A 24682-nucleotide genomic window follows, 5' to 3' on the forward strand; every position below is an offset into this window, starting at 1 on the left:
AAACCATCCGCCTGCCCATCCCTTTCTTCCACCATCTCCCAATACACACCCACTCACTCACTGAGAAGCTCTGACCAACAATTGCTACACATACACAGACCCAACAAGAACATAGGCAAACTCCTCTACAGTCATTCTGTCTATGTAGCTTGGAACAAACTCCCCTTTGCTATTGGATCTATAACTAACTGATCCTCCTTAATTTTTCTTTCTCCCTCCTACCCCTACTTTTTTTTTTTTTTTATCCTTACTTTCATCATGGTCCTCCTTATAGGGCTTTACCCTTGGAACACTGTAACCATGGTACATCAGAATGCAAAAGTGATCTTTGTAAACATGTAATATCTTGTAATTTTAAACTCTTAACCTCTTGTTCAGATGTCTTTTATGTAAATTGTAAGTCTTACAACTTATTACTCATGTTGTTTTTGTAATCCAGTATCACTTTGTTTGCTATACGTTTTAAACATGTTTATACATTGACGTACTGGAGCTTCTCTCCACGGGTCTCCACTTAAAATGGGCCCCTGCCTCAGGTGGGCCAACCCAATTAAGAAATGTTAGTTAATTAATTAATTAATTAATTAATTAATTAAATAATACTTTAGACTATATAAGAATGGGGAGAGGTATGTTGAAAAGTGAGATGTGATCTATCTGTGTGAAGAAGTAGTATTACCTAGAGAAAGAGTGTTTAAAGAGGACATTGCATTGGAATTTTTTTTTTATCCAGGATTTATACAGGAGCATAGCCATTTATTAGTTAAGTGAGACTTAAGAGTTATGTTGAAGCAAGATAAATTGGTAATAGATGTTACTTCTGATGGTAAGCTATTCCAGATTTTAGCTGCTTAGCTCGAGAATAGGGAGTTGCCTGATTTATTGTTAGTTTTGGTAACATTTAACAGGGATTTGCTACTTGAGTGAAGTACAAGTTTGTTAGAGGAAGGAGTTAATACGTTTTGAAGTGCTGGTGTTTTTTTCAGGTTGGTGCATGATCTTATTTTCCAAGAACTGTTGGTGATAAGTTAGTAGTTGAGGGAGTTTGGTGATATTTTACAACAGCATCCCCCTGATGCGCAGTAGCAAGGTCTGCCCAAACCCCACCCAAGACCCAACACATGGACTTATAATGGCCTTATGTATGGTAAAATATTACTTTTTTCCCTTCACTTTTTGCAATGGGGAAGTCTCCCTACACCCCCACTACTTAAATATACCAAGTCCAAGATCGCACTAGTTTGAGCAGAAGGATAAACTACATTTAGACAATGAATATTCTTGATATCACCAACATTTCTGCACGGTATGTCAATCATACATCATTTGTATAGAACATCACAGCAACTAGGCCTGTCAATCACTCTGGTCACATCCATTCATGCGTGAAACGATGTGGGGGGGGGGGGTTACTGTTGTAAAACAATGCCGGGAGTTCTAGCAAATTCAATTGTTTGAGGGCAGTGCAATGATGTATTCTTCATATAGCATCAGTAGCACATTTTGCAGTTTTGTTATAGTAGGATTCTAATTTGTCTAAATCTGATTTGCCATGGTTTGTAAGAATTGGCGATGCATAGAGCAGAGTTAAAATAAGATGTGTTCTAGCTATAGTGTTTTTTGTGTTATTAGTGAAATATTTTTTTATTTCTATAAAGTATACCTAGCTTTTTGTGGACTTTCTTAATGGTTTGGGCAATATGGATCTCAAATTTCAAACTTCTGTCGATTTCTACACCTCTTAAGTTTTATGTGTTGTACAAGAGAGATGATGGTGGGGGGTAGTGTTTCTAGTGGGGTTGAAAAGCATGAGCTTGGTTTTGTTGGGGTTCAAAATAAGTTGAGAATTAGTCAAGCTTCTACTGTAGTGAAAGATAGTTGAGTTATTGATTATAGATGGTGTAGAGAAAGCTGCACTTATCAGGGTAGAATCATCAGAGTACTGTACTAGAGATGCATGAAGGATTGCTGTATGTAGATTAGTAGTGAAGCCTGGAAATAGGAGGGGGCCAAGCATACCTCTCAACTGTCCAGATTTTCGCAGAATGTCCAGATTTTTGCCTCATATTTTTGGTCTGTTCCTCATAAAATCTATGGTATTCTGGCAAATCACTGGGGTGATCTGAGGACTGAAGTCACTAAATATTGATAAACATTCGAGTTTCAGACTTCATATCCTTCATAAACATACAAACTAAGATAAGTTCTGTTATTCTAGTTACTTATTAAGTTTCTGAGAGCAACATTTAAAATCTGTCCCTATTTTTGGGCCATTGTCCCCCCATTAAGGCAGGCTTTGTCCAGATTTCTTGTGTTAAAAGGTTAAGAGATATGGGGCCAAGGATAGAACCTTGGGGAACAACTAAAGGGATGGGTAGTAGTGAAGAAAGGATTTGTTGCCACTGAACTGCTTGCTAACAGCCTGATAAGATCATCTTTGCACTAGGACAGAGTAGATAGGCTTAACTTGAGTTCGGTAAGTACATTTAAAAGCTTGATGTGACAGACCATATCAAAAGCCTTAGAGAGGTCAAGAAAAATAGCAGAGACAAATTTGCCATTATTTCTGTGGTGGCTGACTATGTCAGTGAAGGTCATAAGGGCAGAGGTGGTGCTGTGGAAGGGTCAGACCCATGTTGGTATTGGATAGTAATTTATTAGTAAGTATGATGTCCAAATTTGTGTCTGTATGGATCTTGCCAGGAATCGGTTTCTGTTACTCCATAATTTGTTAGTACTCAATGCTTGGCCATATACATTTTCATGTATCTAGACAAAAAGGCAAAAGTCAGAGATGGACATGGTAGAGTTAAAGATGTTAAGATTAGCACTGTGTGTGATAAGGATGAACAGGATTAGGAATGAGTATATTAGAGGGTCAGCTCAGGTTGGACAGTTTGGAGACAAAGCCAGAGAGGTGAGATTGCATTGGTTTGGACATGTGCTGAGGAGGGATGATGGGCATATTGGGAAAAGGATGCTAAGGATGGAGCTGCCAGGTAAGAGGAAAAGAGGAAGGCCTAAGATAAGGTTTATGGATGTGTTGAGAGAGGACATGCAGGTAGTTGGTGTGACAGAGCAAGATGCAGAGGACAGGAAGTAATGGAAACAGGTGATCCGCTGTGGTGACCCCTAGCAGGAACATCATCCTAGCCAGAGGACAGTATTTTTTTACACATATCAAATGACTACGCCAAAGCAGAGTCCATTTATCAGTTGTCTCTTATATAAACTCAAGGCAATTATTATATGACTAAATTACATAAAAAAATGATTTAATAACATATACACTTATTGTGTTCAAAGTTTTATAAGTCAAGTGAATTCACTGCAGTATTGTTTTCTCAAGGCTCAAGTTACAAACACACAATGCATCAAATATTCACCCGCCCAAAAAAAAGTAATCCAGTAAACCGTTCTCACAAAGTAAAAATGAAAAAAAAAAAAAAAGTGCTTATCTTTTTATAAAAAGGCAAAAAAAGCAAACATGTACTGGACTTAAAACAGCACACAACAAATACAGCATGCTGAAACCAACGCCACCATTTCATTCAGATATACAGATTTTTTCTAATACCGGATTCCTCCATTTTTTTTTAGGTTACTGGGGTGACTGCCCATTTCCTGGCAAACAACAAGGTAATGATCATTAGACAGCAGACCAAATCTGGATAGGATGCCAGTCTACTGCAGGTCACATGCACCTTTACAGGATTGTCAATTCACCTAACTGCTCGGCTTTAGGGGAAGTAGAAACCGGAACACCTAATAGTAGCCTGGAGGGCCAGAAGGAAAACTTGTCAATTGCAGCTGGAAACCAAATTCAAAATCCAAAAGCTGCCGGCCTGGCATGACTTATTGATAAGGCAAGAGGGTTATCCAGGCCAGAAGGAAAACTTGGCAATTGCAGCTGGAAACCGAATTCAACAACACTGGGAACTAACGTCAGGCCAGGGCACTTCTGTGGGCTAGGTTTGTAAAGGCTTCAGGGCCATTAGCCTAGTACACACATATGAACCTATGAAAAGCTGTTGTCCTGTTTCAACATATTGATAAGGCAAGATGGCTATAAAGCACATAAGCATTAATGACATATTGTAGTAGTTGTCTTAATTATTCCTGCTTGTCAGTCTGGTAGTTTATGCTAACCCTCGGAGTCAACAAAAGTTAAGCACTTCATTCCAAAATATCCCCTTTAGTCTTTTAAAAAGGCTCCTAGTTTCAGTAGTACATTGAGTACATAATATGTGCTTACATTTCCATCAACAAGTAAAATGTATTATCAGCATTCAAACCGAGTATTAACACAATTTTTAATGCTCATCATGTTATATGCCATGTTTGTATTAAATTATGCAAATAACAGCTGTTTAACTTTAATAACGTCAGCAAAACAATGAATTTCTGCCCCTTGGAAATCTAGCTGCGATAATACGTAAGTACCGGCATATCTCTCAGTCCTAATTACGGGGCACAGATCCTCATTTTGTGTTAAAAAATATTTTGTTGGAAAGGGGTGTTACATACTAGTTGCCAGTATTTGCAACAAACATCCACATTAAATAACACTAAAGGATATTAATTCCTAAACAAAATATTTTATAAGTATGGAATAACAAGAGTTTAACCATATAATGAGCATTCTACCTGTAAGCAGTTAGCATACACTTTGTACATTTGGGCCACCTATATATTTTTTATTTTTATTTTATTTTATTTGTTTTCTTGGTAGAGCACTGATCTCCATGGATCTTTTTCAGACACAGCCCTAGAGCAGAGTCTGGTTGAGTGACTTACTCAAATGTAAGGTATGCTCAAAAATTTCTAGACTTAAACAAAAATTCCCTTCAGCATTAAACCTACTATGGGGCACAGAATTCTTGATCTAATTCTTACAAATGTATCTCCTTCCCCAGTGAAGTCTGACCATAAAGTTGTGACCTTCTCTTTTAAATTCCCAAAAGTTCCTACAGCAAACCACATTGAATTTAAGGATTACAAATGCACCAACCTCCAGCTGCCATCTGACAAAATTTCAAAATTCACTTATGACTGCATCTCCCCTGACCGTAACACAGCAGCAGGTTTCACTAAGGAATTCTACACCATTAAAAAATGCAAAGAGCTAGCAGTTACAATAATCCAACATCAAGGGAAAAACACAAACAAACCACCATAGGTTATAACAAGGAATAAAGGAACATGTTAAATTAGTAGATTCAAAACTCATCTTCTCTGGGATAATATTAAAGGCATTAAAAAAAAACTGAAAAACACTATTGGGTCCATTAAAGGGGTCCATGAACTTAGGCTAGCCTCTGAAGCTAAAGATAATTATACATTCTTTTTTAGCTATGCTAAAAAATTAAAAAAAAATTCTACATTGCTTAGAACTTGTTCATAATGTGGCCTCCTATTCTAACCAAACTGAGATTGCCAATGTCCTTGCAAGCACTTTTAGTGACTACTTAACCCATGAGACTTCTATTAAAAGCCCCAAAAGTATCTGAATGTCTTACTCCCCAAATTATTTCTAAAGATCATTTAACGAAAATGCTAACCAAGACCAAAAATACTTTCTCCATGAGACCTGACAATGTACATATTTACTTAATTAGTAGTGTTAAATATGCTGTTGTCAACATAATCCTCAAACTATTTAATTTAAGTTTAGCTACTGGTTTGGTTCTTGATGAGGGGCACACAACAGTGATGATATCCCTCTGTAAGGGTGACCTTAAAAAACAGACCTGAGTAATTGCAGACTTATCAGCCTTACAAGATTCATCTACAAAGCCATGGGATGCATTATAACATACATCATAAACTGTGATATCAAGATTCTTATTAGAATTGAACCCCAACAGTTTGGCTTTGTGATGGGTAGAGTCTGTATATATAATCTTTAAAATTTCTTTGAAAGGGTTACTGAAGTTGTTGATGATAGTCATGCAGTGCACGTGGCATATGTTGAAATTGACAAAGCATTTGACACCATTTAACATACTGGCATCATACGAAGTCTAAATGCTTTAAAAATCCACCCATATGTGGTGCGATGGATAGCAAACTGGCTGAATGACAGAACCTACACAGTGAAAGTACCAGGTGCCTTAATAAAAAATATGAACGTGACCAGCGGTGTCCCTCAGGGCTTAGTTCTGGGACCTCCTTTTTGGTATTTACTTCTCAGATCTCCAAGCAATGAACCAAGACCTGTGGCTAAGAAAGTTTGCAGATATTGCAAACTGGAGGTCGTTAAGGCACCTTATGACACCCAAATGCTCTGGAATGAACTCTGTTTAGTAAACTCTTGCTATACCAAAAATGGGGGTCAAACCAAATGCTAAAAGTTGCATCTTCACTATGGGTAAGCAACCCCTCCCCTCATCATCAAGGTCTAAATAGGTAGCCAATTCCTTATACTTATCATTGGTCAGACCAGTTATTGAGTACAATGTCCCCTTTGAGATATATCTCACTAAACATATCAAACAATTAAAAAAACCCCAAGGGTTACTAACCAAAAAGATCAAAGGCCTAAAGTCTCTGAGCTGCGAACATTGTCTGGAAGTTACACAAGGCATTCTTTAGCTATGTCAAGAATCCAAGTGGCAATTCTCAGATCTGCTCTGAGTTAGTGCAGAATGGCACAAAATACAGTGAACCGACCGATATAGCCAACATCCTGGCAGACAGGTACAGTGCAAACTTCACCCCCCTCTCACCCCTAAAAGGGCCCATATTTATACCAGAAGAATGTAGTGCCCCTGAAATCACAGGCACTCGGGTTAAAACAGCCCTCTCCAAAGCCAAAAACACAGCATCGATGGGACCAGACGGTGTCCCAGGCTGCATCCTACACAAGCTCAAAGATGAACTAACCTCTCACCTAAACACACTGTTTGAACTCAGCCTCTCCACAGGCTACGTGCCCACAGAGTGGCGCACAGCAATGGTTATTCCGCTCCACAAAGCTGGAGCAACAACAGACCCTGGGAACTATCACCCTATAAGCCTGACTAGCTTGGTCTGCAAAGCTATGGACTGCATCATCATGGATCTCATTAACAGATACACTGGGAGCCTCCAAACACTGGACCCTACCCGGTTCAGTTTTGTTAAGGGTAGATCATGCCTCCTAAACCTGGTGGACTTCTTTGAGACAGTTACCAAGGCTATAGACAAGGGAAAGGTGGTCCACACAGCCTACCTAGACCTCGGAAAGGCCTTCAACACTAATCCCCACTCAGGTATTGTAGACAAGCTCACCAGCCTTAACATGAACCCCTACGTCATGAGATGGGTTGCCAACTGGCTCACAGACAGAACCCACATGGCAAGAGTTGCAGGAGCTAGGTCTGACTCTAAACCGGTTACAAGTGGCGTTTCCCAGGGCTCAGTCCTAGGACCCCTCCTGTTCAGCATATACTTCTCAGAGGTACAGGCAAGCACAGGAGGACTATGGCTGACCAAGTTCGCAGATGACTGCAAACTAGGGGCTATAATTGACTCTCCGTCTGACACAGACATCCTCCAAAAGGGTCTCACTGAGGCAGATACCTGGTGTCAAAACCATGACCTCAAGCTAAATGCCAAAAAGTGCATAGTCATCCCCTTTAGAAAAAACAAAGTACCCACAAATTACCACATTAGTGGTAGCCCCCTAAATACGGAAGATGTAATAAGGGATCTGGGGACCCAAGTAGATAGTAACCTCTCCTTTGATAATCACATTGTCAAAGCGGTTAGAAAATCCTTCTATATGGCCCACCTAATCACAAAAGGGTTTGCATCCAAATCAAAAGAGGTCATTGGGCCCCTGTACACATCATTCATCAAACCCATCATAAAGTACAATGCCCCATTTGGGATGCACCTTGCAAAACATTTGCAACAACTGGAAAGACCACAAAAGTACCTCACCAAGAGGATCACTGGCCTCAGGCAGATGCCCTATGCAGCTCGAATGAAGAAACTCCAGCTGTACTCAGTTGCATACTGCCTACTCAGAGGTGATCACTGCCTGACATACAAGGCCATGTCCAACCCAGAATTGATGGACATGCTCCACCTAAAGAAGACCATATCCCCTCAAGCCACACGCTCCAGGGATCTAAACCTCACCACAACAATAAATAGGATGTGCTGGAGGGATAGATTCCTGTCCCAGAGACTTCCCATGCTCTGAAACAAGATTCCAATCTACATTAGGCAGAGCTCCTCGCTAACCCTCTTTAGAAGAAACTTTAACAAGTGGATGGGAAACAGAAAGTTTACCCCAGGGATCACTTCAATGTCTCTGCTGAACAGAGTCACAGGGAACTAATCTAAGGGGGTGGCAAAAGCCAACACATTCTGGCTAGGCTTATAAATGCCTTCAGGCAGATAGCCTAGTACCTACCTATGAACCTACGGAAGCTCTGTTTCTTTATTGAGTGTCTTATAAACTTTTTATGGTAGTTCTCTGTTTCATTTACCATGGCATTAGAGGCCTGATTTTCTGTAAGTCCAATCTCTCTACCAATACAAAAACCAAGTACCGAAATCTTTACCAATAACTAGATAAACAAATATATGGTGGAGGGATGGATTTATAACCTAGTGCCTCTCAAACCTCTGGAATAAACTTCCACTGCTTCTTAAGCAGTGCAACTCATTATCTTGTTTTAAACATAGACTAGATGACTGGAATGGTATCCGCAAATATACTCCAGGATTGACTGGTATGGCCGTCAAAGAGAAGGGAGGTACAACTTGAGGGATGGTATAGGCAAGCTAAGAATTTTCATGAGATACAGTGACCTTGGAATCTCTATGAATGTGTTTCACATTATGAGAAATAGTGTTACATATTGTATAAATGAAAGGTGAAGTGCAATGATTAAAGGTTGGATAGAGCTCCATATGTAAGTTGTCAACCTTTCTGAGAGCAAGCGCAGTAACTTTTATCTATAACGTGTTGCTTCAGTTGTCATTTAAAGGTTGCAAACTGTACTTAAGTTGAGTAGGATGGTATTCCAGCTCTTAGTAATGTGGTGTTAAGTACAGGAAGTATCCTGCATTGTCGTTAGGTTTAGATATGGACAGTAATGATTTGTCATTGGAGAGTAGAGGTCTCTTAGTGTAAGATTGAATGATAGGGTGAAAAGTGGGAATTTTTCAGGGTTGTGTTGTACTTTGAATGTTGCAATTAATTGTGAGCATAACAGAGAATTATTTAGTTTGAACCAGTTTAGTTATTTTATGGAGAGAGGCAGTAATGTGATCTTTATTGTTTGGCTGCAAATTTGGCTACTTTATTGTAGCATTGTTCTAGTTTGGCTGATAGAGAGGAGTTAAGATTGGTTAGGATCGGAGTGACATATAATAGAGTGGGGAGTATAAAGGAAGTGGCTATTGTTTGTTTAGCAGTGTGAGTAAGGTAGACTTTTACTCTATAGAGGCAGCATAACTTTTGGTTTGACTTCTTTATGACTATCTGAAGGTGGAAAGTAAATCTCAGGTGGTTATCTATAATCATAACTAGATGTTTGGTGTTGGATATTAGTTTTATATTGGTCTTATTGGATGACAGTAAATTAAAGGTATTTTTTGGCGGCGAGAGTGTTGGAGGTGAAAAGTAGTAGTATTTTTTTTTCTTTTTTTGAATTTAAGGGGAATTGTGAGTTGTTGAGTCAAGTCTCTATGGGTGAGTCATCAGCATATTGTACTATTGTGGCCTCTTTAGCTACTGTATTTAGGTCATTGATAAATAAGTCAAACAGCAGTGGTCCTAGGATGGAGCCATGTGGGACTCCAACTAATATAAGAAAGAGCAGAAATAATCTTGCCATTTCACATTTTGGGGCCTGTTAAAGAGGTAACTACAAAAACAGTTAGGTGAGGAGGGTGATAGCACATAGGAAGAGATTAGTTAGGAGAATTTGATGATTGACAGTGTTGAATGCCTTGGATATATGCAGATATAGGGCTGAGGTTAGATGACTGGAATTTCTATTGTGATTTTTATATCTGTGAAACTTAGAAGGGCAGTGGTTATACTGTGATTGGGTGTGAAATCATTCTGTAAAGAAGAGAGGAGATTATTAGAGGTAGTATATGTAGTAAGTTGAAAGTGAATACAACTTTCCATGAATTTGGATAAAGGTAAAAGCATGACAACTGGTCTATAGTTTGTGAGCTTGGTTGATGAGAAGTCTTTATGGAGGGGTATTATATAGAACATGTTCCATAAGGTAGGGACGTATTTTTCTTGGATAGATCGGTTTATTAGAACCAAGACAGGATATGCAGGGTTATCTGCAGTGAGTTTGAGGTATTCAAATGGAAGTTGGTTGGGACAGTTGTTCTTGTCTTAAGGGAATGTATTTTTTAATTGCGGATGTTGGCACTGGAGTGAGTGTGAAAACCTGATGTGGCTTCAGTGACTGGAGTGGGAATGGCTTTATTTGTAATAGTTTTGTTTTGTAGGTGGGAAGTTACTGTATTTGTACAATGTGATTTACATTGTGAAGCAATGATTTGGGAGTTATTGGTTGGGGATTGACTGGGTTGGATTGATTTTCTAGTATTGAGCAATATAATGATTTCAGAAGTTTTTTTTGTTTACTTGATTGATTTTGGGTGTTGGTATAATAACCTTTTTTGTCCTGTTTTCTACATAGTTTGCTATGGTTCCTTAACTGCCTATATTGTTGTGGAGATGTTTTGTGTGAGACTTGGTTTGTAATTATGACTTCCAGGCTTTATCTCCAAGTTGCATGAGTTGCTTTATTTTTTACCAAGGGTATGGTTTGTTTTTAACTCTTTTGATTGTTAATGGTACTTGTTCTGCCAGGATATTTAGAAATAGTGTATTAAGTTTGTCTACTGCTTCATCAAGGGGAAAAGTTCTTAAGTGGAGCCCAGTAGGTCTAGACCAGACTGGAAGTAAAAGTTTCTTATTAGAGTTACACAGAACCAAACAGAAATTGAGGTTCCCCTAAGTCCAAAGCATAAAAATCAATTTGAAAACTGTGATAAAAGTGCTCAACTTCTATGAATAAAATATTTGACTACTGTATGGTCTCACACAGGTTTTATTTTTGATTAACTCTGGTTTTCAAATTGATTTTTCAGCTTTGGACTTAGGGGAACCTTGATTTCTATTTGGTTCTGTGTACTTAATATCAAGGTTTTCTCTCCTGTAATATTGGTGTTTAGTTTCTTTATGTGAGGTTTCTGACTGTGTTGTGGTGAGGAACTTTGTGGGACTGTTTGGGGTGTCTGATTATGTAGCTTAGCTGGTGGCTACTTAGGCTATCAGATAGGGTGCCACTTGTGGCAGCATTGTTTAGTGAGATTTTAGAATCCAGTCCAGGATGGATTTTTAGATGGGGTCTTGTTAATTCTAGTTGGGAGCCTTGATCAAGTGAGGGAAACCATATAGCTGAATTGAATGTTTTGATTTTTCTAGGATTATCTTTTGTCAGTCTATGTTAATGTAACCTAAGAAGATGGTTTCCAGTCTTATGTTGGCTGAGACCCGGGAAAGGATCTCTTTCAGGATGGGAATGTTGTTACTAGGTGGTATGTATAGATCTATGATTGCTAGAGATATGGGAGTATTGAGTCTGATGACCATTTATGCATCAGAAATGGACATAATATGGTAAAACAAGTATTTCTCAAGCATGTTTCAAGACAAAGTAGAAGTACTGTATTATAAACTATAAAACTGAACATATTGTAAAGTAAATGCTATTTGATATTCCTGTGCTATATATGCTTCTGAATGACATAGCTGATTCCTGTGCCACATAAGAAATTTCCTGCAGTAAATTATTGCTATGACAATAATCTCACATTTTTTACAAACTACAGGAAATACATTTTTTTTTTGTTCAAAACAGTATCACCTAGTAAACTATGTGAGAAAGTAACTCATAAAAAACTAGCATCAGTTTGGGAAAGACTATGGTGGAATAATATGGCCTTCAGTACTGATCCCATGCTATTTCTTATGGAAATGTTTAATGTAGTTGCTGGATGTGTAGCTGAGAAGGGTGTAACCATTACTGCAGGTCAGAAAGTCTGGGTTTGACTAGCAGCCCTGGCTCTTGAGGATTCAGTTGCGAGATAGGGAAGGAGCATTTGCCCACTTTGCTATCTCAGGGGGCAATGAGGGTCCAGTGGATACTTCTTCCCTACAGTCATAAGGAAGAATATACTTCTTAACTTACAGTTGGGATTGCATTACTTCAAGGCTGATGTCACTAGCCATTGTTGCAAGAGGGGTGGAACTAAAGGTAGGGCACAAATTAAATTCTTTCCTTAACACAGTGTGATGCTACATTGGGAAAACTCCTTCTCATCTCTGGCCCTGAATATGAAATTAGGTCTGGGGAAAGAGATTTGGGGACTTGGAGAAAGAGGAAGGACACCAGGAGTAGAGGGTGACCAGGTGAGTGGGAGTGTGTGGGCAACAAATTAAAGAATATATATAGTGTAAAAAGTACAGAAAGGTTTGTCTCACTTATTTAGAAGTTGGTCAGAAAGGTGTGCTCTGTGCCATAGGTACAGAAGAAGAGACACTGCTAAACATTAACAGTAACACCACACTACAGTCTTTAAAGTGCTGTTTAAGTAAGATGCCTTCTCTATGAGGTTTGGATAGAATCCCTCCTGCATATATAAGTTGACAGTTTTAAGAGACATTACAGACAGTGGATCTTACTTAATACTACTGCTTTTGTTTGTATGGTGCTATTTGCAGAGACTGTACCTTTACAATTAAAACAGATCCATATAATTTTGTAATTTGCAAGCCGTAGCTGGAATGCAAGTTTCTGCACTTAATGTGCATTCTCTGCTCAAAAATATAAAACATTAAGAATTATAAATGTGTTATTTTTATTGCATGTAGCATAGTATTATGATCAGATATGGACACTGTGCATGCATGTGAATGTATTCTGCTGACGTGTATTAAATTTTTGAAAATGAAATACAGTAAGGATAATATAGTTTGGAAAAATATTTAAGACACACTCATATGCAGAGTGTAAAGCACTGCTAACTACGTCATCCTATATATATATATATATATATATATATATTTATATATATCTATATATATATATATATATATATATATATATATATATATGTGTATTTATATATATATATATATATATATATATATATAGACACACACACACACACACACACACACACACACACACACACACACAAACACCTTTTCCTGAGAGCTGAATGTTTATGATTTGGTTTAGATTGCACTCTTTTAGAACAACCGAGATAGCTCTTTATTTTGAAATTCTTTCTTGTCTATTATCATTTCAGACTATCCTCATGCCTTCTCATAATGCATCCTTCTGAAACTGCTTTGGTTATTGCTTTTCATGAGCTCTTTTTTTTTTTTTTCGATGTGATTGATTTTCCAGAAATGTTAAATGTATTGGAAAATGTGAACATTAAATTTAGGGAAAGAAACAACTCTACAGGAAAGGTTCAAAAGAGATACACTGATGAAAAGAAGACAATATATGCAAATGTTGAATGGAGAACAAGTGGTAGGAGTGTAACAGCACCATGGAATTTATTTTCTAATTGCCTGTAAACTGTGTGAACATGTTAATGGGACAGTAAAACATCATTTGTTAATTGGATCTTGTCATTAAAAATATATAGACAACAGGGATGAGCGGACTTGTTAGATTAACCAGAGAGTAATTTAGAGGCAGTCAAACATAAAAATACATATCAAAGCAAATAATATGTATATTACAGTGCATTCAGAAGCTAATGTAGTAACGGCTGAATATTATGGTAGAATGAATTAGGGGAGCATGAAAAATGGCTGTACAATTGCCACTTTTAGTTTTCTGCTACTGTATTACTTCACATGTATCACCATGTAGTAAACAAGAAAATCCAACCTGTTCTGTCATATCTTTCAATTTTACCTTGTTATGAGGAACTGTTATTTTCTCATTTTGAATCTTGAAAGCTGTCTGTTCCTTGATGCTCACCACTTAAAGGCTTTGTTGCATGTTTATTTGCTTAGATTTTTTTTTAACAAATATCAGTGATAAATAATAGTAAATCATACTAATCAACATACTTTTTGGAATTGTATCATTACAGATTTTAACCATTCTGTGAACTTCATAGCTAAAGTTATGAGCTAATGTTCCACATTTTGGCAGTTTGTTTCACATTGTGAGAGGAAGTAGTCCACATTTTGGAGGAAGAAGGTTGAAAGCTGTGTTCTCACTTAGTATATAGGCTTGATAGGATAATGGGAGTTGGGGTGTGTAGAGGTGATTAGTAGGCTAACTACCTGAGGAGGCCATTTTAAGCCTAACCATGGTTCCCAAATATTTCTGACAAGGTTTGATATCCCAGGGTTATTTTAAGGGTATATTTGTAGGCTTTATCATGGGTCGTCAGGCATTTGCAGGCTGCCTCTGTTTGCTAGACACATAGGTGCCAGACAGGGTAAATTTTTGATTCTCCATCCAGTGGTCCAATTTATGCTTGACTTGGTTAGGGAAGAACTCTGCTTAACATGGATGGGAAGCCAGTTCCAGAGAAGGGGTAGATTTTGAGACACATACTTGTCCCAACAACATATCTTTTTCAAGTTGCAGATGAGACTTAAGTCCATAGATAAGGTAATTCTGATGTTATTTTTTTTGCAAATGTGCAACAGGTCCATCAGATTGGAATCAGAGGATGTTTTGAAGGTCAGGCATAGACTGCCTCTCGGCAATCTGTACGAGACTGAGCACAGGGATAAGGCTTTGACGCAGACTGCACATGTCATACTGTTTACAACCCATATTCTTTTTGTGAGGAAACTCTGTGAATGCTCCAGTTGTTGCATATGCCTGGCCATGTACATACCAAAGGTGGCATTGCAGTCAGTGACTGGTCTGATGAGGGCCGAGTACAGCGAAGCAATGACATCCTTGGACTTAAATGCCATGCTCTTGCTTATAATCTGTGCAACATGGAATGATTTCCTTAATACTGTAGACACACGATGTTCAAAGGCCAAGTTGTGTCTACATGCATTCCCAAATCATTGACCACTGGGTCTGCTCTTAGGGATGTGGTATCAATGTGGCAAATTCCAGGGGTAAGTGTCTTCCCAAATTCTACTAGAATTCATTTCTTGGTATTGATTTTTAGACTTTGGCTATCAAAAGTTATTAGTTTGTGTCAAGCCTTCTTGGAAAGTATTTGTTTCTTTAGGGGAGTCTATGACTGTGCCTAGTTTTCAGTCTTCAGCAGACTTTGTCAGCTAGATGACCTTAATGTAGGCATTGTCTTTAGAGAAGTAGTTAGTAAAAAGGAGTGGCCCCAGCAACTAGCCTTGAGGGACTCCACTAGTGACTGTTCTCTTTGTGGAGGTAGACTCCCCTATCCTAACATCTTGCCCTATCTGTGAGCTAGCTCACTATCCAGTGGGTGACATAGGGGTTTATACCTAATTTTATGAGTTTGTCTACAAGCATGAATGGGGTATTGTATCCAATGCTTTGGAAAGGTCAAGGTAGGCAGTATGCACCATTTTGCCTCATCCATTGCTTTGGTGACTTTCTCAAAGAAGTCCATCAGGTTGAGTATGAATGACCCACCCTTGATGAAGGTTTCCTATGTCATTATTTATACTTTGCTTGATAATTCTCTCCATGGCTTTGCATAGAAAGCTAGTCAAACTTATGTGTCTGTAGTTTCCCGTGTCTGTAGATAGCCTGCCCTTGTGCACACTGATGAAAGTTGCAGTCCTCCATCCACTTGGCATGAAGCCTGTCTTAAGGCTAGGATCAGGTAGTGATTCTAGTGTTCCTGATAGGTTTTGTTTCTTTTTATTATGATGTTGTCAGGGCCCATTAATGCAGTGTTCTTGACTTTGGAGAATGCATTGAGAATTGCTCCCTAGTGATGGTTGAGGGAGTTATGTTTGAGAGTATTTCATGGGTGTCTGGGGGCATAGGAGTAAAGCTGGAGCTACATTTGTCATCCTGTAGGCTCTCTATATCTTCTAGCTCAGTATAGTGGGCTCCATTTACAAATATTGGTACATTGTTGTGTATTGCTGTTGAGGTTACAGACGAAGCTGAGGAATACCTTGTGATTATCCTGAGGGAGTTTTTAGCTTAATGGGCATCGCACGTACTAATTTTTTCCCATAATTTTCTTCCATTATGCAACTTGCTGATACTGGGATTCTACCAAGGTGACTTGTTTTTTGAGTCTGTCCTGTGCTTGTCCCTAGTCGGCACAACTGTCTCTATAGAGAACCTTAATCAGTGGTTTATGTTGTTTACCTTACATTATTCATTAAGTGATTTACTGTTGCACTGAATGCAATCTTTTTTTTTTTTGCATCTTTTTGCTCCCCAATACCTGCTGACCATTGGGCCCTCTCTCATGCAGTCCGCTCATGGGTTCTGTGCCAGACAAGAGTCAGTTGAGGTGGGGGGTGTTATCAAATTCAATTATCAGGGGTGATTTGAATTTGTTTTCATTTTTTGCCCCAACCCTCACCTAGCTTACACCCATTGAGGCACTAGGGAATGCCGTACAATGGTTAATTCTCAGAGGACATCCCCTCACTTCTGTAAGGGGCATACCCTAGCAGCCCTGCCTCTCCCCCTGTGCTATGAGTGATAGTCTCTTTAGCCTTAACCAATAAAATTACAGCTTGTGTGTGCATCTGAGAGTGCATGCAAACCCCACTGTCCTGCCAAGAAGGATGAGCAGGCCATCCCTCTTCTCTCATCACCTTCCCTGCCAGTTCTGGAGCTGCTAATCAAACCTCAGTCACCTGGGTCACAATCAGGGTTCTGTCCCTTGGTGCCACAGACCCAGGTTCACTGTGATTAATTTCCAAAATTCAGCATTATGTGGTCAGTAGAAAAAAAGTGTTTTGTAACATTAAGTACTTGGACAGATGGATGAGATGGGAGTGACACATACTTATGGGAAAGTAAGCAATCAGCATGTGTTGTTGCACATAATAATTGGGAGGGTATGCTGTCACTCATTCAGGAAATATTAGCCACACTTTTTTTTCCAAATGAATGAGATGTATTTTACTGCAAAAGCATTTAAAAATGAACGAAAATTCACTGAGATTATTTCATAATAAAATGGACAGTTTACATGTTTACAAATTTGCCAGTATAATTGTGCATGTAATATTCATGAATGCTGTGTTTTCCTTAATTTTCATTTTTTATCGACATAAGGCTTTTTTAAGTAATTGTAATGTAAGAATACATGTAGAATCATATTTCTAGTTTATCCCACAATTTATGTTTAAAAGCCCTGTACTATGATTTCTGAATGCATTCTTTGTTTTCTGTGTTGGTTCTCAACCTGTTAGTAACTGTTCTGTGATGTCTGTTCTCTCTTATTGCTCCTATGGAAGCGAAGTTTTCCGCTCCTGCAGAAAACAAAGTTATGGTATGAAACAAATTTACTACTCATTTGACAGTGTTTGTTGAGTTTGTATCCTTTTTTATTTCTCTTTGTTGACTATTTAAATCATTTTGCAAATGTCCTTCATATATATCAACACCAATGTAGTCCACAAACTGTATTTTTGAAGCACAAAATTATAACTTCATCCTTGTCTGCTGATTTTTTGTCACTTTCATATATTGCATCATATCTTCTTGATGTTTGCAAAATCATATTGCTGTATGAGTTTGACAGTGCTGGTTGATTGGCAGAGCGGGGTTAATATTCCACAGTCATTTACATGAAACCCAAAGAAGAAGTACTGTTTAACTGGTTTCTATATACTCATAGACTGTAGCAGTAAATATTGTAAATGTGAAATCATTTACAAGGATGCAAAATGTGCAATTGAAGCAAACATCATGAGTACTTAAATAGTAACAGAAAAATATTTTGGTCAAATTCTTTCAACATTGAAAAGACCTGGTAGTTCTCTAAACTGCATAGGAGGTTTAAGCTCTTTGTCAGGATTTTATTGGTTACAGCGGATTCTGCAAATGTCCTCCTGAAGTATTAGAATATGTGGTGTATAGCTTTCCCTTCAAAACCATGTTTAATAGCAGTTCTCTTCCAGCAATTGGTAGTATTTTTTCTACGTAAGTGACACTTGTTAAAAATATGTAGTTGCACAATATGGTTCATGTCCCCTTCTTTCCTGACCAAATAAGGTTTTTGTCTTCTGGCATTTTCTGCATATTCAAGCTATAATAAGGCTAAAATCCCTAGAAGGCTACTATGTAGTATCTAAGTTATATAGATATGCACTGTTAATTATGATCTACAATTAACATGAAATTTCAGGTCCAGCTACATAATGAACTCCTATTTTTTCACTGAAACATATAAATCATTTTAGATTTTAACTATGATTACTTTTACAAGGAAGGTGGGCACATTACACAGGCACTTTTTTTACAGGTATCTCTTGGGAAGGTATAAATTGATAATTGTGGACGAGTATAAATGGCACAGAAAAAAACAATTATAAGGGAGGTATAACAGCAAGTTTAATTTTACAAAGTGTAACACAAATTACGTTTATGGTACATTTGCAGACTAAGAGCATGAGATAGCTATACAGTCTAGGAAGGACAAGCATCATGATCACTTCTACCAGGAAGTCTCGGATATAATGTACGATTAACAAGTTCATTCATCTCTTGAATAATTGCTGGATAATTAAAAAATAATAACCAATGTGGGAATGATATTTTGTGTGCATGCATGTGCATCTGTGCGCGCGCGTGTGTGTGTGTGCGTGTGTGTGTGTGCGTGTGTGCGTGTGTGCGTGTGAGTGTGTGTGTGTGTGTGTGTGTGTGTGTGTGTGTGTGTGTGTGTGTGTGTGTGTGTGTGTGTGTGTGTGTGTGTGTGTGTGTGTGTGTGCTCCTGTGCCCTTTTGCCCCTGTTAGTTTTGGTAGGATATGTATTTCATGACACTTCATAATTCGTGGTTGGAGACAAAAAGAGAACTGCTAAGTGTAGGAAGAGATCTGCAAAACTATAAGACAGCAGGTATTGCTTTAGTTAACCATAGTAATTATATATGACTCAGTACCCATGACATGATCATAAAGTATTAAAAGGTGTAAAACCTTCCTGTATTTTGATTTCCTGCACTCTATCTGTTCGCCAGTTGGAAATCCAGTTTATTAGTTTATTTAGCTCTTGTTCTATTCAGCGGGGAATTATGTCAAAAGTTTTGATCAGGTTGATGTATGTGTTGTGTACCATTATGCCTTCATCCATTGCTTTAGTGACCTTTTTCAAAAATGTCCACAAGACTGAGTAAGCATCACCTGCCCTTGATGAATCCAAACTGAGATGGCTCCAGTGTTTGGAGGTTCCCTATGCCCTTACTGATTAGTTCCATTATAAGTCTTTCTCTGGCTTTGCCTATGAGCCTGGTCAGACATATGGGCCTGTAATTGCCTGAATCTGTGAAAGGTTGATCAGATGTACACAGCAGTGCAAGCTGAATGAAATTACTTTGCTTTGGTCCCAATGCAAGACATAACAATGAACACATAGTTTGAATAACAGTAAGACTACTACACATACAGTGATAATTAAAATATTAACAACGCAAATTACCACAATTGGACAGGAAGACATTAGACAATATTATACTGCTTGGTATTGCAAGACTATGACTTAGCACATTATGATTGCTTAGACTATTGCACTTCATCAGTTGTAGTAGGATATATTCTGATGTTCATATTGCACATGTATGGAGTGGTGACTCACTATTGCACATTCAGGAAGTCATAGCATAAGAAATCAGGCTAACTGTATCAGTTATTGAAGCAATTACCAGAGTGATTACTATGGATGATACTTCAAAACAAGTGGCATATTGAACTAGTGATTCGCTATCATTCCTGGCATTCAAGTTCAGCAGCCTTATGGATAGAGGGAAGAAGCTCCGGTTCAGCCTAGATGTTTTGCAGTGTAAGCTGTGATACTGTCTGCCCGTGGAAAGGCAGAAGTACATGCCATGGGTAGGGAAGTGACATTGTTGATTATCTTCTAGCCCTTCCCACATACCAAGTCTCCTGCAGATCATCCATGGATGGGAGCGAGGAACCAATGACTTTTTCTGCTGTCCTCACTACCCGCAGGAGAGCCTTGCGGTCAGATGCTTTGCGGTTACCATACCAAACTATGATGTTATTTGGAGGATGTTCTTGATGGTCCCCCTGTAGAAGGCTTTGAGGATAGCCTGAGACAGGTTTTCCTTCCTCAGTTTCCATAGGAAGTGCAGATGTTGTTGTGCCTTCTTCAGTGTGTGGCTAATATCAGTGGACCAGGATAGGTGAAGTGGATAAGCCAAGTGCAATTGCTTGAAATCATAGAGTATGTTTCTGCGGTTCTTTGACATGTTAATGGAATCATATTAAAGATCAGAAATATGTCATGTGTATCTTGTTCTGCTTTATTACAAGACTTCTTTAAGCCCTCATGCCATCTAGGTAGCTCATGCATAAAAAAAGTGTCAGCATTGACTGCAAGTCAGCTATGTAGTATCTGATAATGTTTCCAGATATAGCCAGTGAATATAAAGGGCTCTCTATAGAATTCAGGCAGTGATATTTACTTTTTTAGAAGTTTCAGAAAGCCTTTTCTCATTACAGCAAACCATTTTTGGTCACAGAAGTATGATCAAAATTTTCCTAAACTTTTCTTTTCCCACATTTTTAGTGGCAGTTTATCTCTATAAACCTCTTTAGTGCTGTAACAGGCCTTTCAAACTATCTTTTAACATTAGTTTGAATTTATTCTTTGAGATATAGTGTTCAAGCTTTATATATCTAGGCAGTGGAAGAATGTTCAAAAAGATGGTGCTAGAGCCTCTATTCATTATTATCATATACTTTGTGTAGATGAAAAAATTTCCTCACTTTACCATTCGGAGAGTGTCTATTTCTCCATTACATACATGCATACAAATATTTCAGGCATGGGCAATAATGCCCTTCTAGCCTGCCAGTATATACTGCCTACTAATTTACCAAAAACGTTGTTCCCATAATAAGTGTTCAGCCAGTACTTAAAATATCTAAACTAGTGGTTGCTTTAATGTAATTTGGTACTATAGTCCCTTCATCAGCTACTCTCTCAGAGAACTAATTAGTACAAATTTCATTCCTATAGAATTGTCTACATAGGCTGGCCAATGATTCTCTACTACTTTTTGATAACCCCAAACATTCTCAGAGGTAGTTGTCTCTAAATGTCCTATGTACCCGAATAAGGACTCCTCTTAAATATCTGTAAGAAGCACTGTACAAGTTCAGATATTTTAGTCTTTCATAATAACTTACATTTTTACATCAATGCATGTCCTAGATATATTTCCACTATACTCTTTCCAGTTTACTAATGCTTATTGTCTTATAATATTTCCATATTGTTATCCCATATTCAAGTTTGGGACTAACAAACAATGACTTCATCATTTATTTTCTAGACTTTATAAGTATTTTTGTACATCCTATAGTTCTGTAACTATCATTGATTAGCCAATTGGTTGATATGATTAGGAAAACTAAATGCTGGATCTACCCATATGCCCAGGTCCTTAAATGAATCTACAATTTAAATCCCTGTGCGCTGTATTAAGTATTCACCTTTCAGTTTAAGTCTCCTAAATCTCACATGCTTATTTTTTGATGCATTTATCAGCATATTATTCTCCTATACCCAAATGGTCAAGTTAGTCAAATTAATTTGCAGGCATGCCCTATTTGTAATGTATATAATCAGTTTACCTATTTTCAAGTCATCTGCATACAGACAGTAGAACACCTCAGATGAAAAAGATAGATCTGAAAGATACAATGCAAACAAGTGTGGGCATAGGATGAGAACCCTGTGGGGCACCCTAACTGTAACCTCGAATTTCACCTGTCCAGTTACTATATGACATGTGCTATGCCCTATTTGTAAGCACTGTCCATCTTATTAAAAGTACATTAATACCTAGCTATTCTAATTTATTAATCAGTGGTTTGTGTATAGCCATTATCAAATGCTGATGTTAAATCTATATAAATTATATCACAGCACAATTTTTCATTCATAGCTGTTATAATATTTTTGTACATCATGTTACAGGTGGTAATAGATCTATTTTTTACATACACATTTTGATGTGTGGTTTCAAGTCCCAGCCTTTCTAATTCTGACAATTATCCGATATAACATTCTCTGTTATTTTTATACAACATGAAAGTAAACTTATGGGTCTGTATGACTATGGGTTTGTCCTATTTCCCTTTTCCTTAAAAATAGGTTTAACAAGTACATGTCTCCAATCTTAAGGAATCTCTCCATATTTATATGGCCTAGAAAATAACAAATATAATAGTACTGTTCTCATGTCATTATTATTAATTCCATCTTCTCCCTTTGCTTTGAATCTAGTTTGTGTAGCTCTTTTTAAATATAATCTAATTTGATTTCAGTATCTGAGGTTACCTGGATGCCACTAGGGCAATTTATTACCCCCTTTGTGCAGTCAAACTGCTTTGTATAAGATTTTGTAAAAATATCTATAATTTGTTGTATCTGAGAATAAATTTTAGAACCTACACACAGTTTATCAGTTTGTATATCTTTGCTCCTACCGCATCTTATGTATCTATAAAATTGTTTCCTATTATGCTCAATATCTTTGTATAAATTTTCTTCAAATTTTTGTTGTTCTTATCTCACACTACATTTAACTTTTCTGTCCAGCTTATTTCAATTTTCAAAGTCACAGTCTGACCCCTTTTCATTTCTTATACAGTAAGTATCATTATCAGCGAACTGGTCCAAATATTTTTCATATCTGTAACAAACCTAATATACATAACATGATTTGGATGACAGGATGAGTACGGTACTACTCAGTGCTAGGAATGCAAATAGAAAATGGCCAGTTTAGAAGCAGTTTTATTCCTGGAAGATTTTATAGTGTGTACTGTCAAACTTTGATAATAAAAAGGCATAAGTGACATAAATAAGCACAATGTTTACAATTATTTTGGAAATCATAGTATGTAATGATGAAAATATTCATATCAAGGAGTTTCTTCTACACTACTCACAAAATGTCATGGGACAATCTAATCTTCTAAAAATGTAATTATGGCATTTATACTCATGTATCTTAACCAAATGCATCATCTTATTAATTATATTATAATGAGTAATTCATGAATATTATTAATAATTAAAACTAATTACATAGATTATTATTTATTTGTAATATGGAGTAATACCAATAATTAATAATTTTTACATTATTAACAATCAATAATATTTATCTGTAACAAAGCATGTTTTCTTAGAGCATTTCTGTCACTATCAAAAAAATATGTACCTTGTTCAAAGTCATACTGAATGTAGTAACAATATCGGTTCAAGACTGATAGACTAAATGGATGTTGCCCAAGAAACAAGTTAGATGTAATGTAAATAAATGCCTTTAGTAGGAAAGTAAAGAGCACTGCAGATATATACACTATCTGTGAAATGACAAATGAGGCAGCTGGTTCCCATACCATTATAGATTAAAGACTAAAAGTTGATATTAGTGTTTCTGATTTAGAGACTACATTTCTAATGAAATATATTTGATCTTGGGAGCTATGTCAAATACATGAACATTAGCATAAATGCCTAGATGTAAATCGTGGGATCAGCTATTCCATACTTCATAGCTTTCTGGTCTTAATTAAGAAGCAACTCACGTGATTAGAAAGACCACACAGGATTTTCTTCAGTAGAAATCAATTAAGTAAAATAACTTGAATATGGAGGCCAGATCTCTTTACACTTGCTCTAATATGTATTTCTTAGACATAGATAGCTTTCAGTACTTTTGAATCGATATTTTTAAACCACATTTCCAGTTTGGCAGTCCCAGAATCTTATGACTGTCTCATAAACTTGATCTCACTATCAGTGGAAAAAAAAGAGATAAGCTTATGACATAACATATTAAAACCCTCTGAAATAAATTCCCAGTGTTACACAAACAAAAGCTAAAGTAGTAGATCAAATCTATTCATGTTGATTTGCCAAGTCATTTTTAGGTAGTGAAGTTATCATGAAAATAAATATCTGGTAGCCACTTTTAGTGATCCTGTGATGCCATATCAGAAAGTATGAATGTGACAGGCAGTGACCTTTAGAGCTCAGTGCTGCAACTTCTCCTTTTGGGTATTTAATTCTCAGAACTCAAAGCAGAGAGCTAAGACCTCTGGCTAACAAAGTTTGTTACCTCTTTAACAAACCGACACAGCAGAAGGTTGAAGGCCATACTGAAGAATTAAATCAATGTGAAACTGTCCAGGTGCTGGCCTCTCTCAAAATGTGTATGTTTGATTGTGGATTGGCAGACCAAACCATTGAGCAAAGACTTGAAGCCTATGGATATCTTGTATCATAAACATTCAAATCAAATAAGTCTGTAAATGGACATTTCAAGGGCAGTTTTCCAGCTTCTTCTTTACTATTCATCAGTGAAAAAGTCTGAAACAAATTTGCGTGAGCAGCCTTCTTACTCTGTCTTGTCTGAAATAATGGTGCCATTTAATATTCCAGAAGGAATTTGGTAGCCTCAGAAGGGCTATGAGCATGGTACTAGCTA

The 24682-nt window shown here is 37.4% G+C and overlaps 1 protein-coding gene across 2 annotated transcripts in view; it reads left to right on the top strand.

Annotated features, from left to right (window-relative positions):
* SPEG (striated muscle enriched protein kinase) overlaps window positions 1-24682 on the top strand; it is a 2687905-nt gene that overhangs the window by 845991 nt on the left and 1817232 nt on the right. Inside the window, exon 3 of one of the 2 annotated variants that reach the window (XM_044075873.1) lies at window positions 17455-17484. The exons of the other annotated variant lie outside the window; for it this stretch is intronic. Within the exon in view, the coding sequence (XP_043931808.1) occupies window positions 17455-17484 (30 nt within the window). The remainder of the gene's footprint in view (window positions 1-17454; window positions 17485-24682) is intronic. 2 annotated transcript variants of the gene reach the window in all.

The sequence above is a fragment of the Protopterus annectens genome, chromosome 6.part1, assembly GCF_019279795.1.
Source record: "Protopterus annectens isolate FY-2018-M chromosome 6.part1, PAN1.0, whole genome shotgun sequence".
In the NCBI taxonomy this organism is placed as follows: domain Eukaryota; kingdom Metazoa; phylum Chordata; order Ceratodontiformes; family Protopteridae; genus Protopterus; species Protopterus annectens.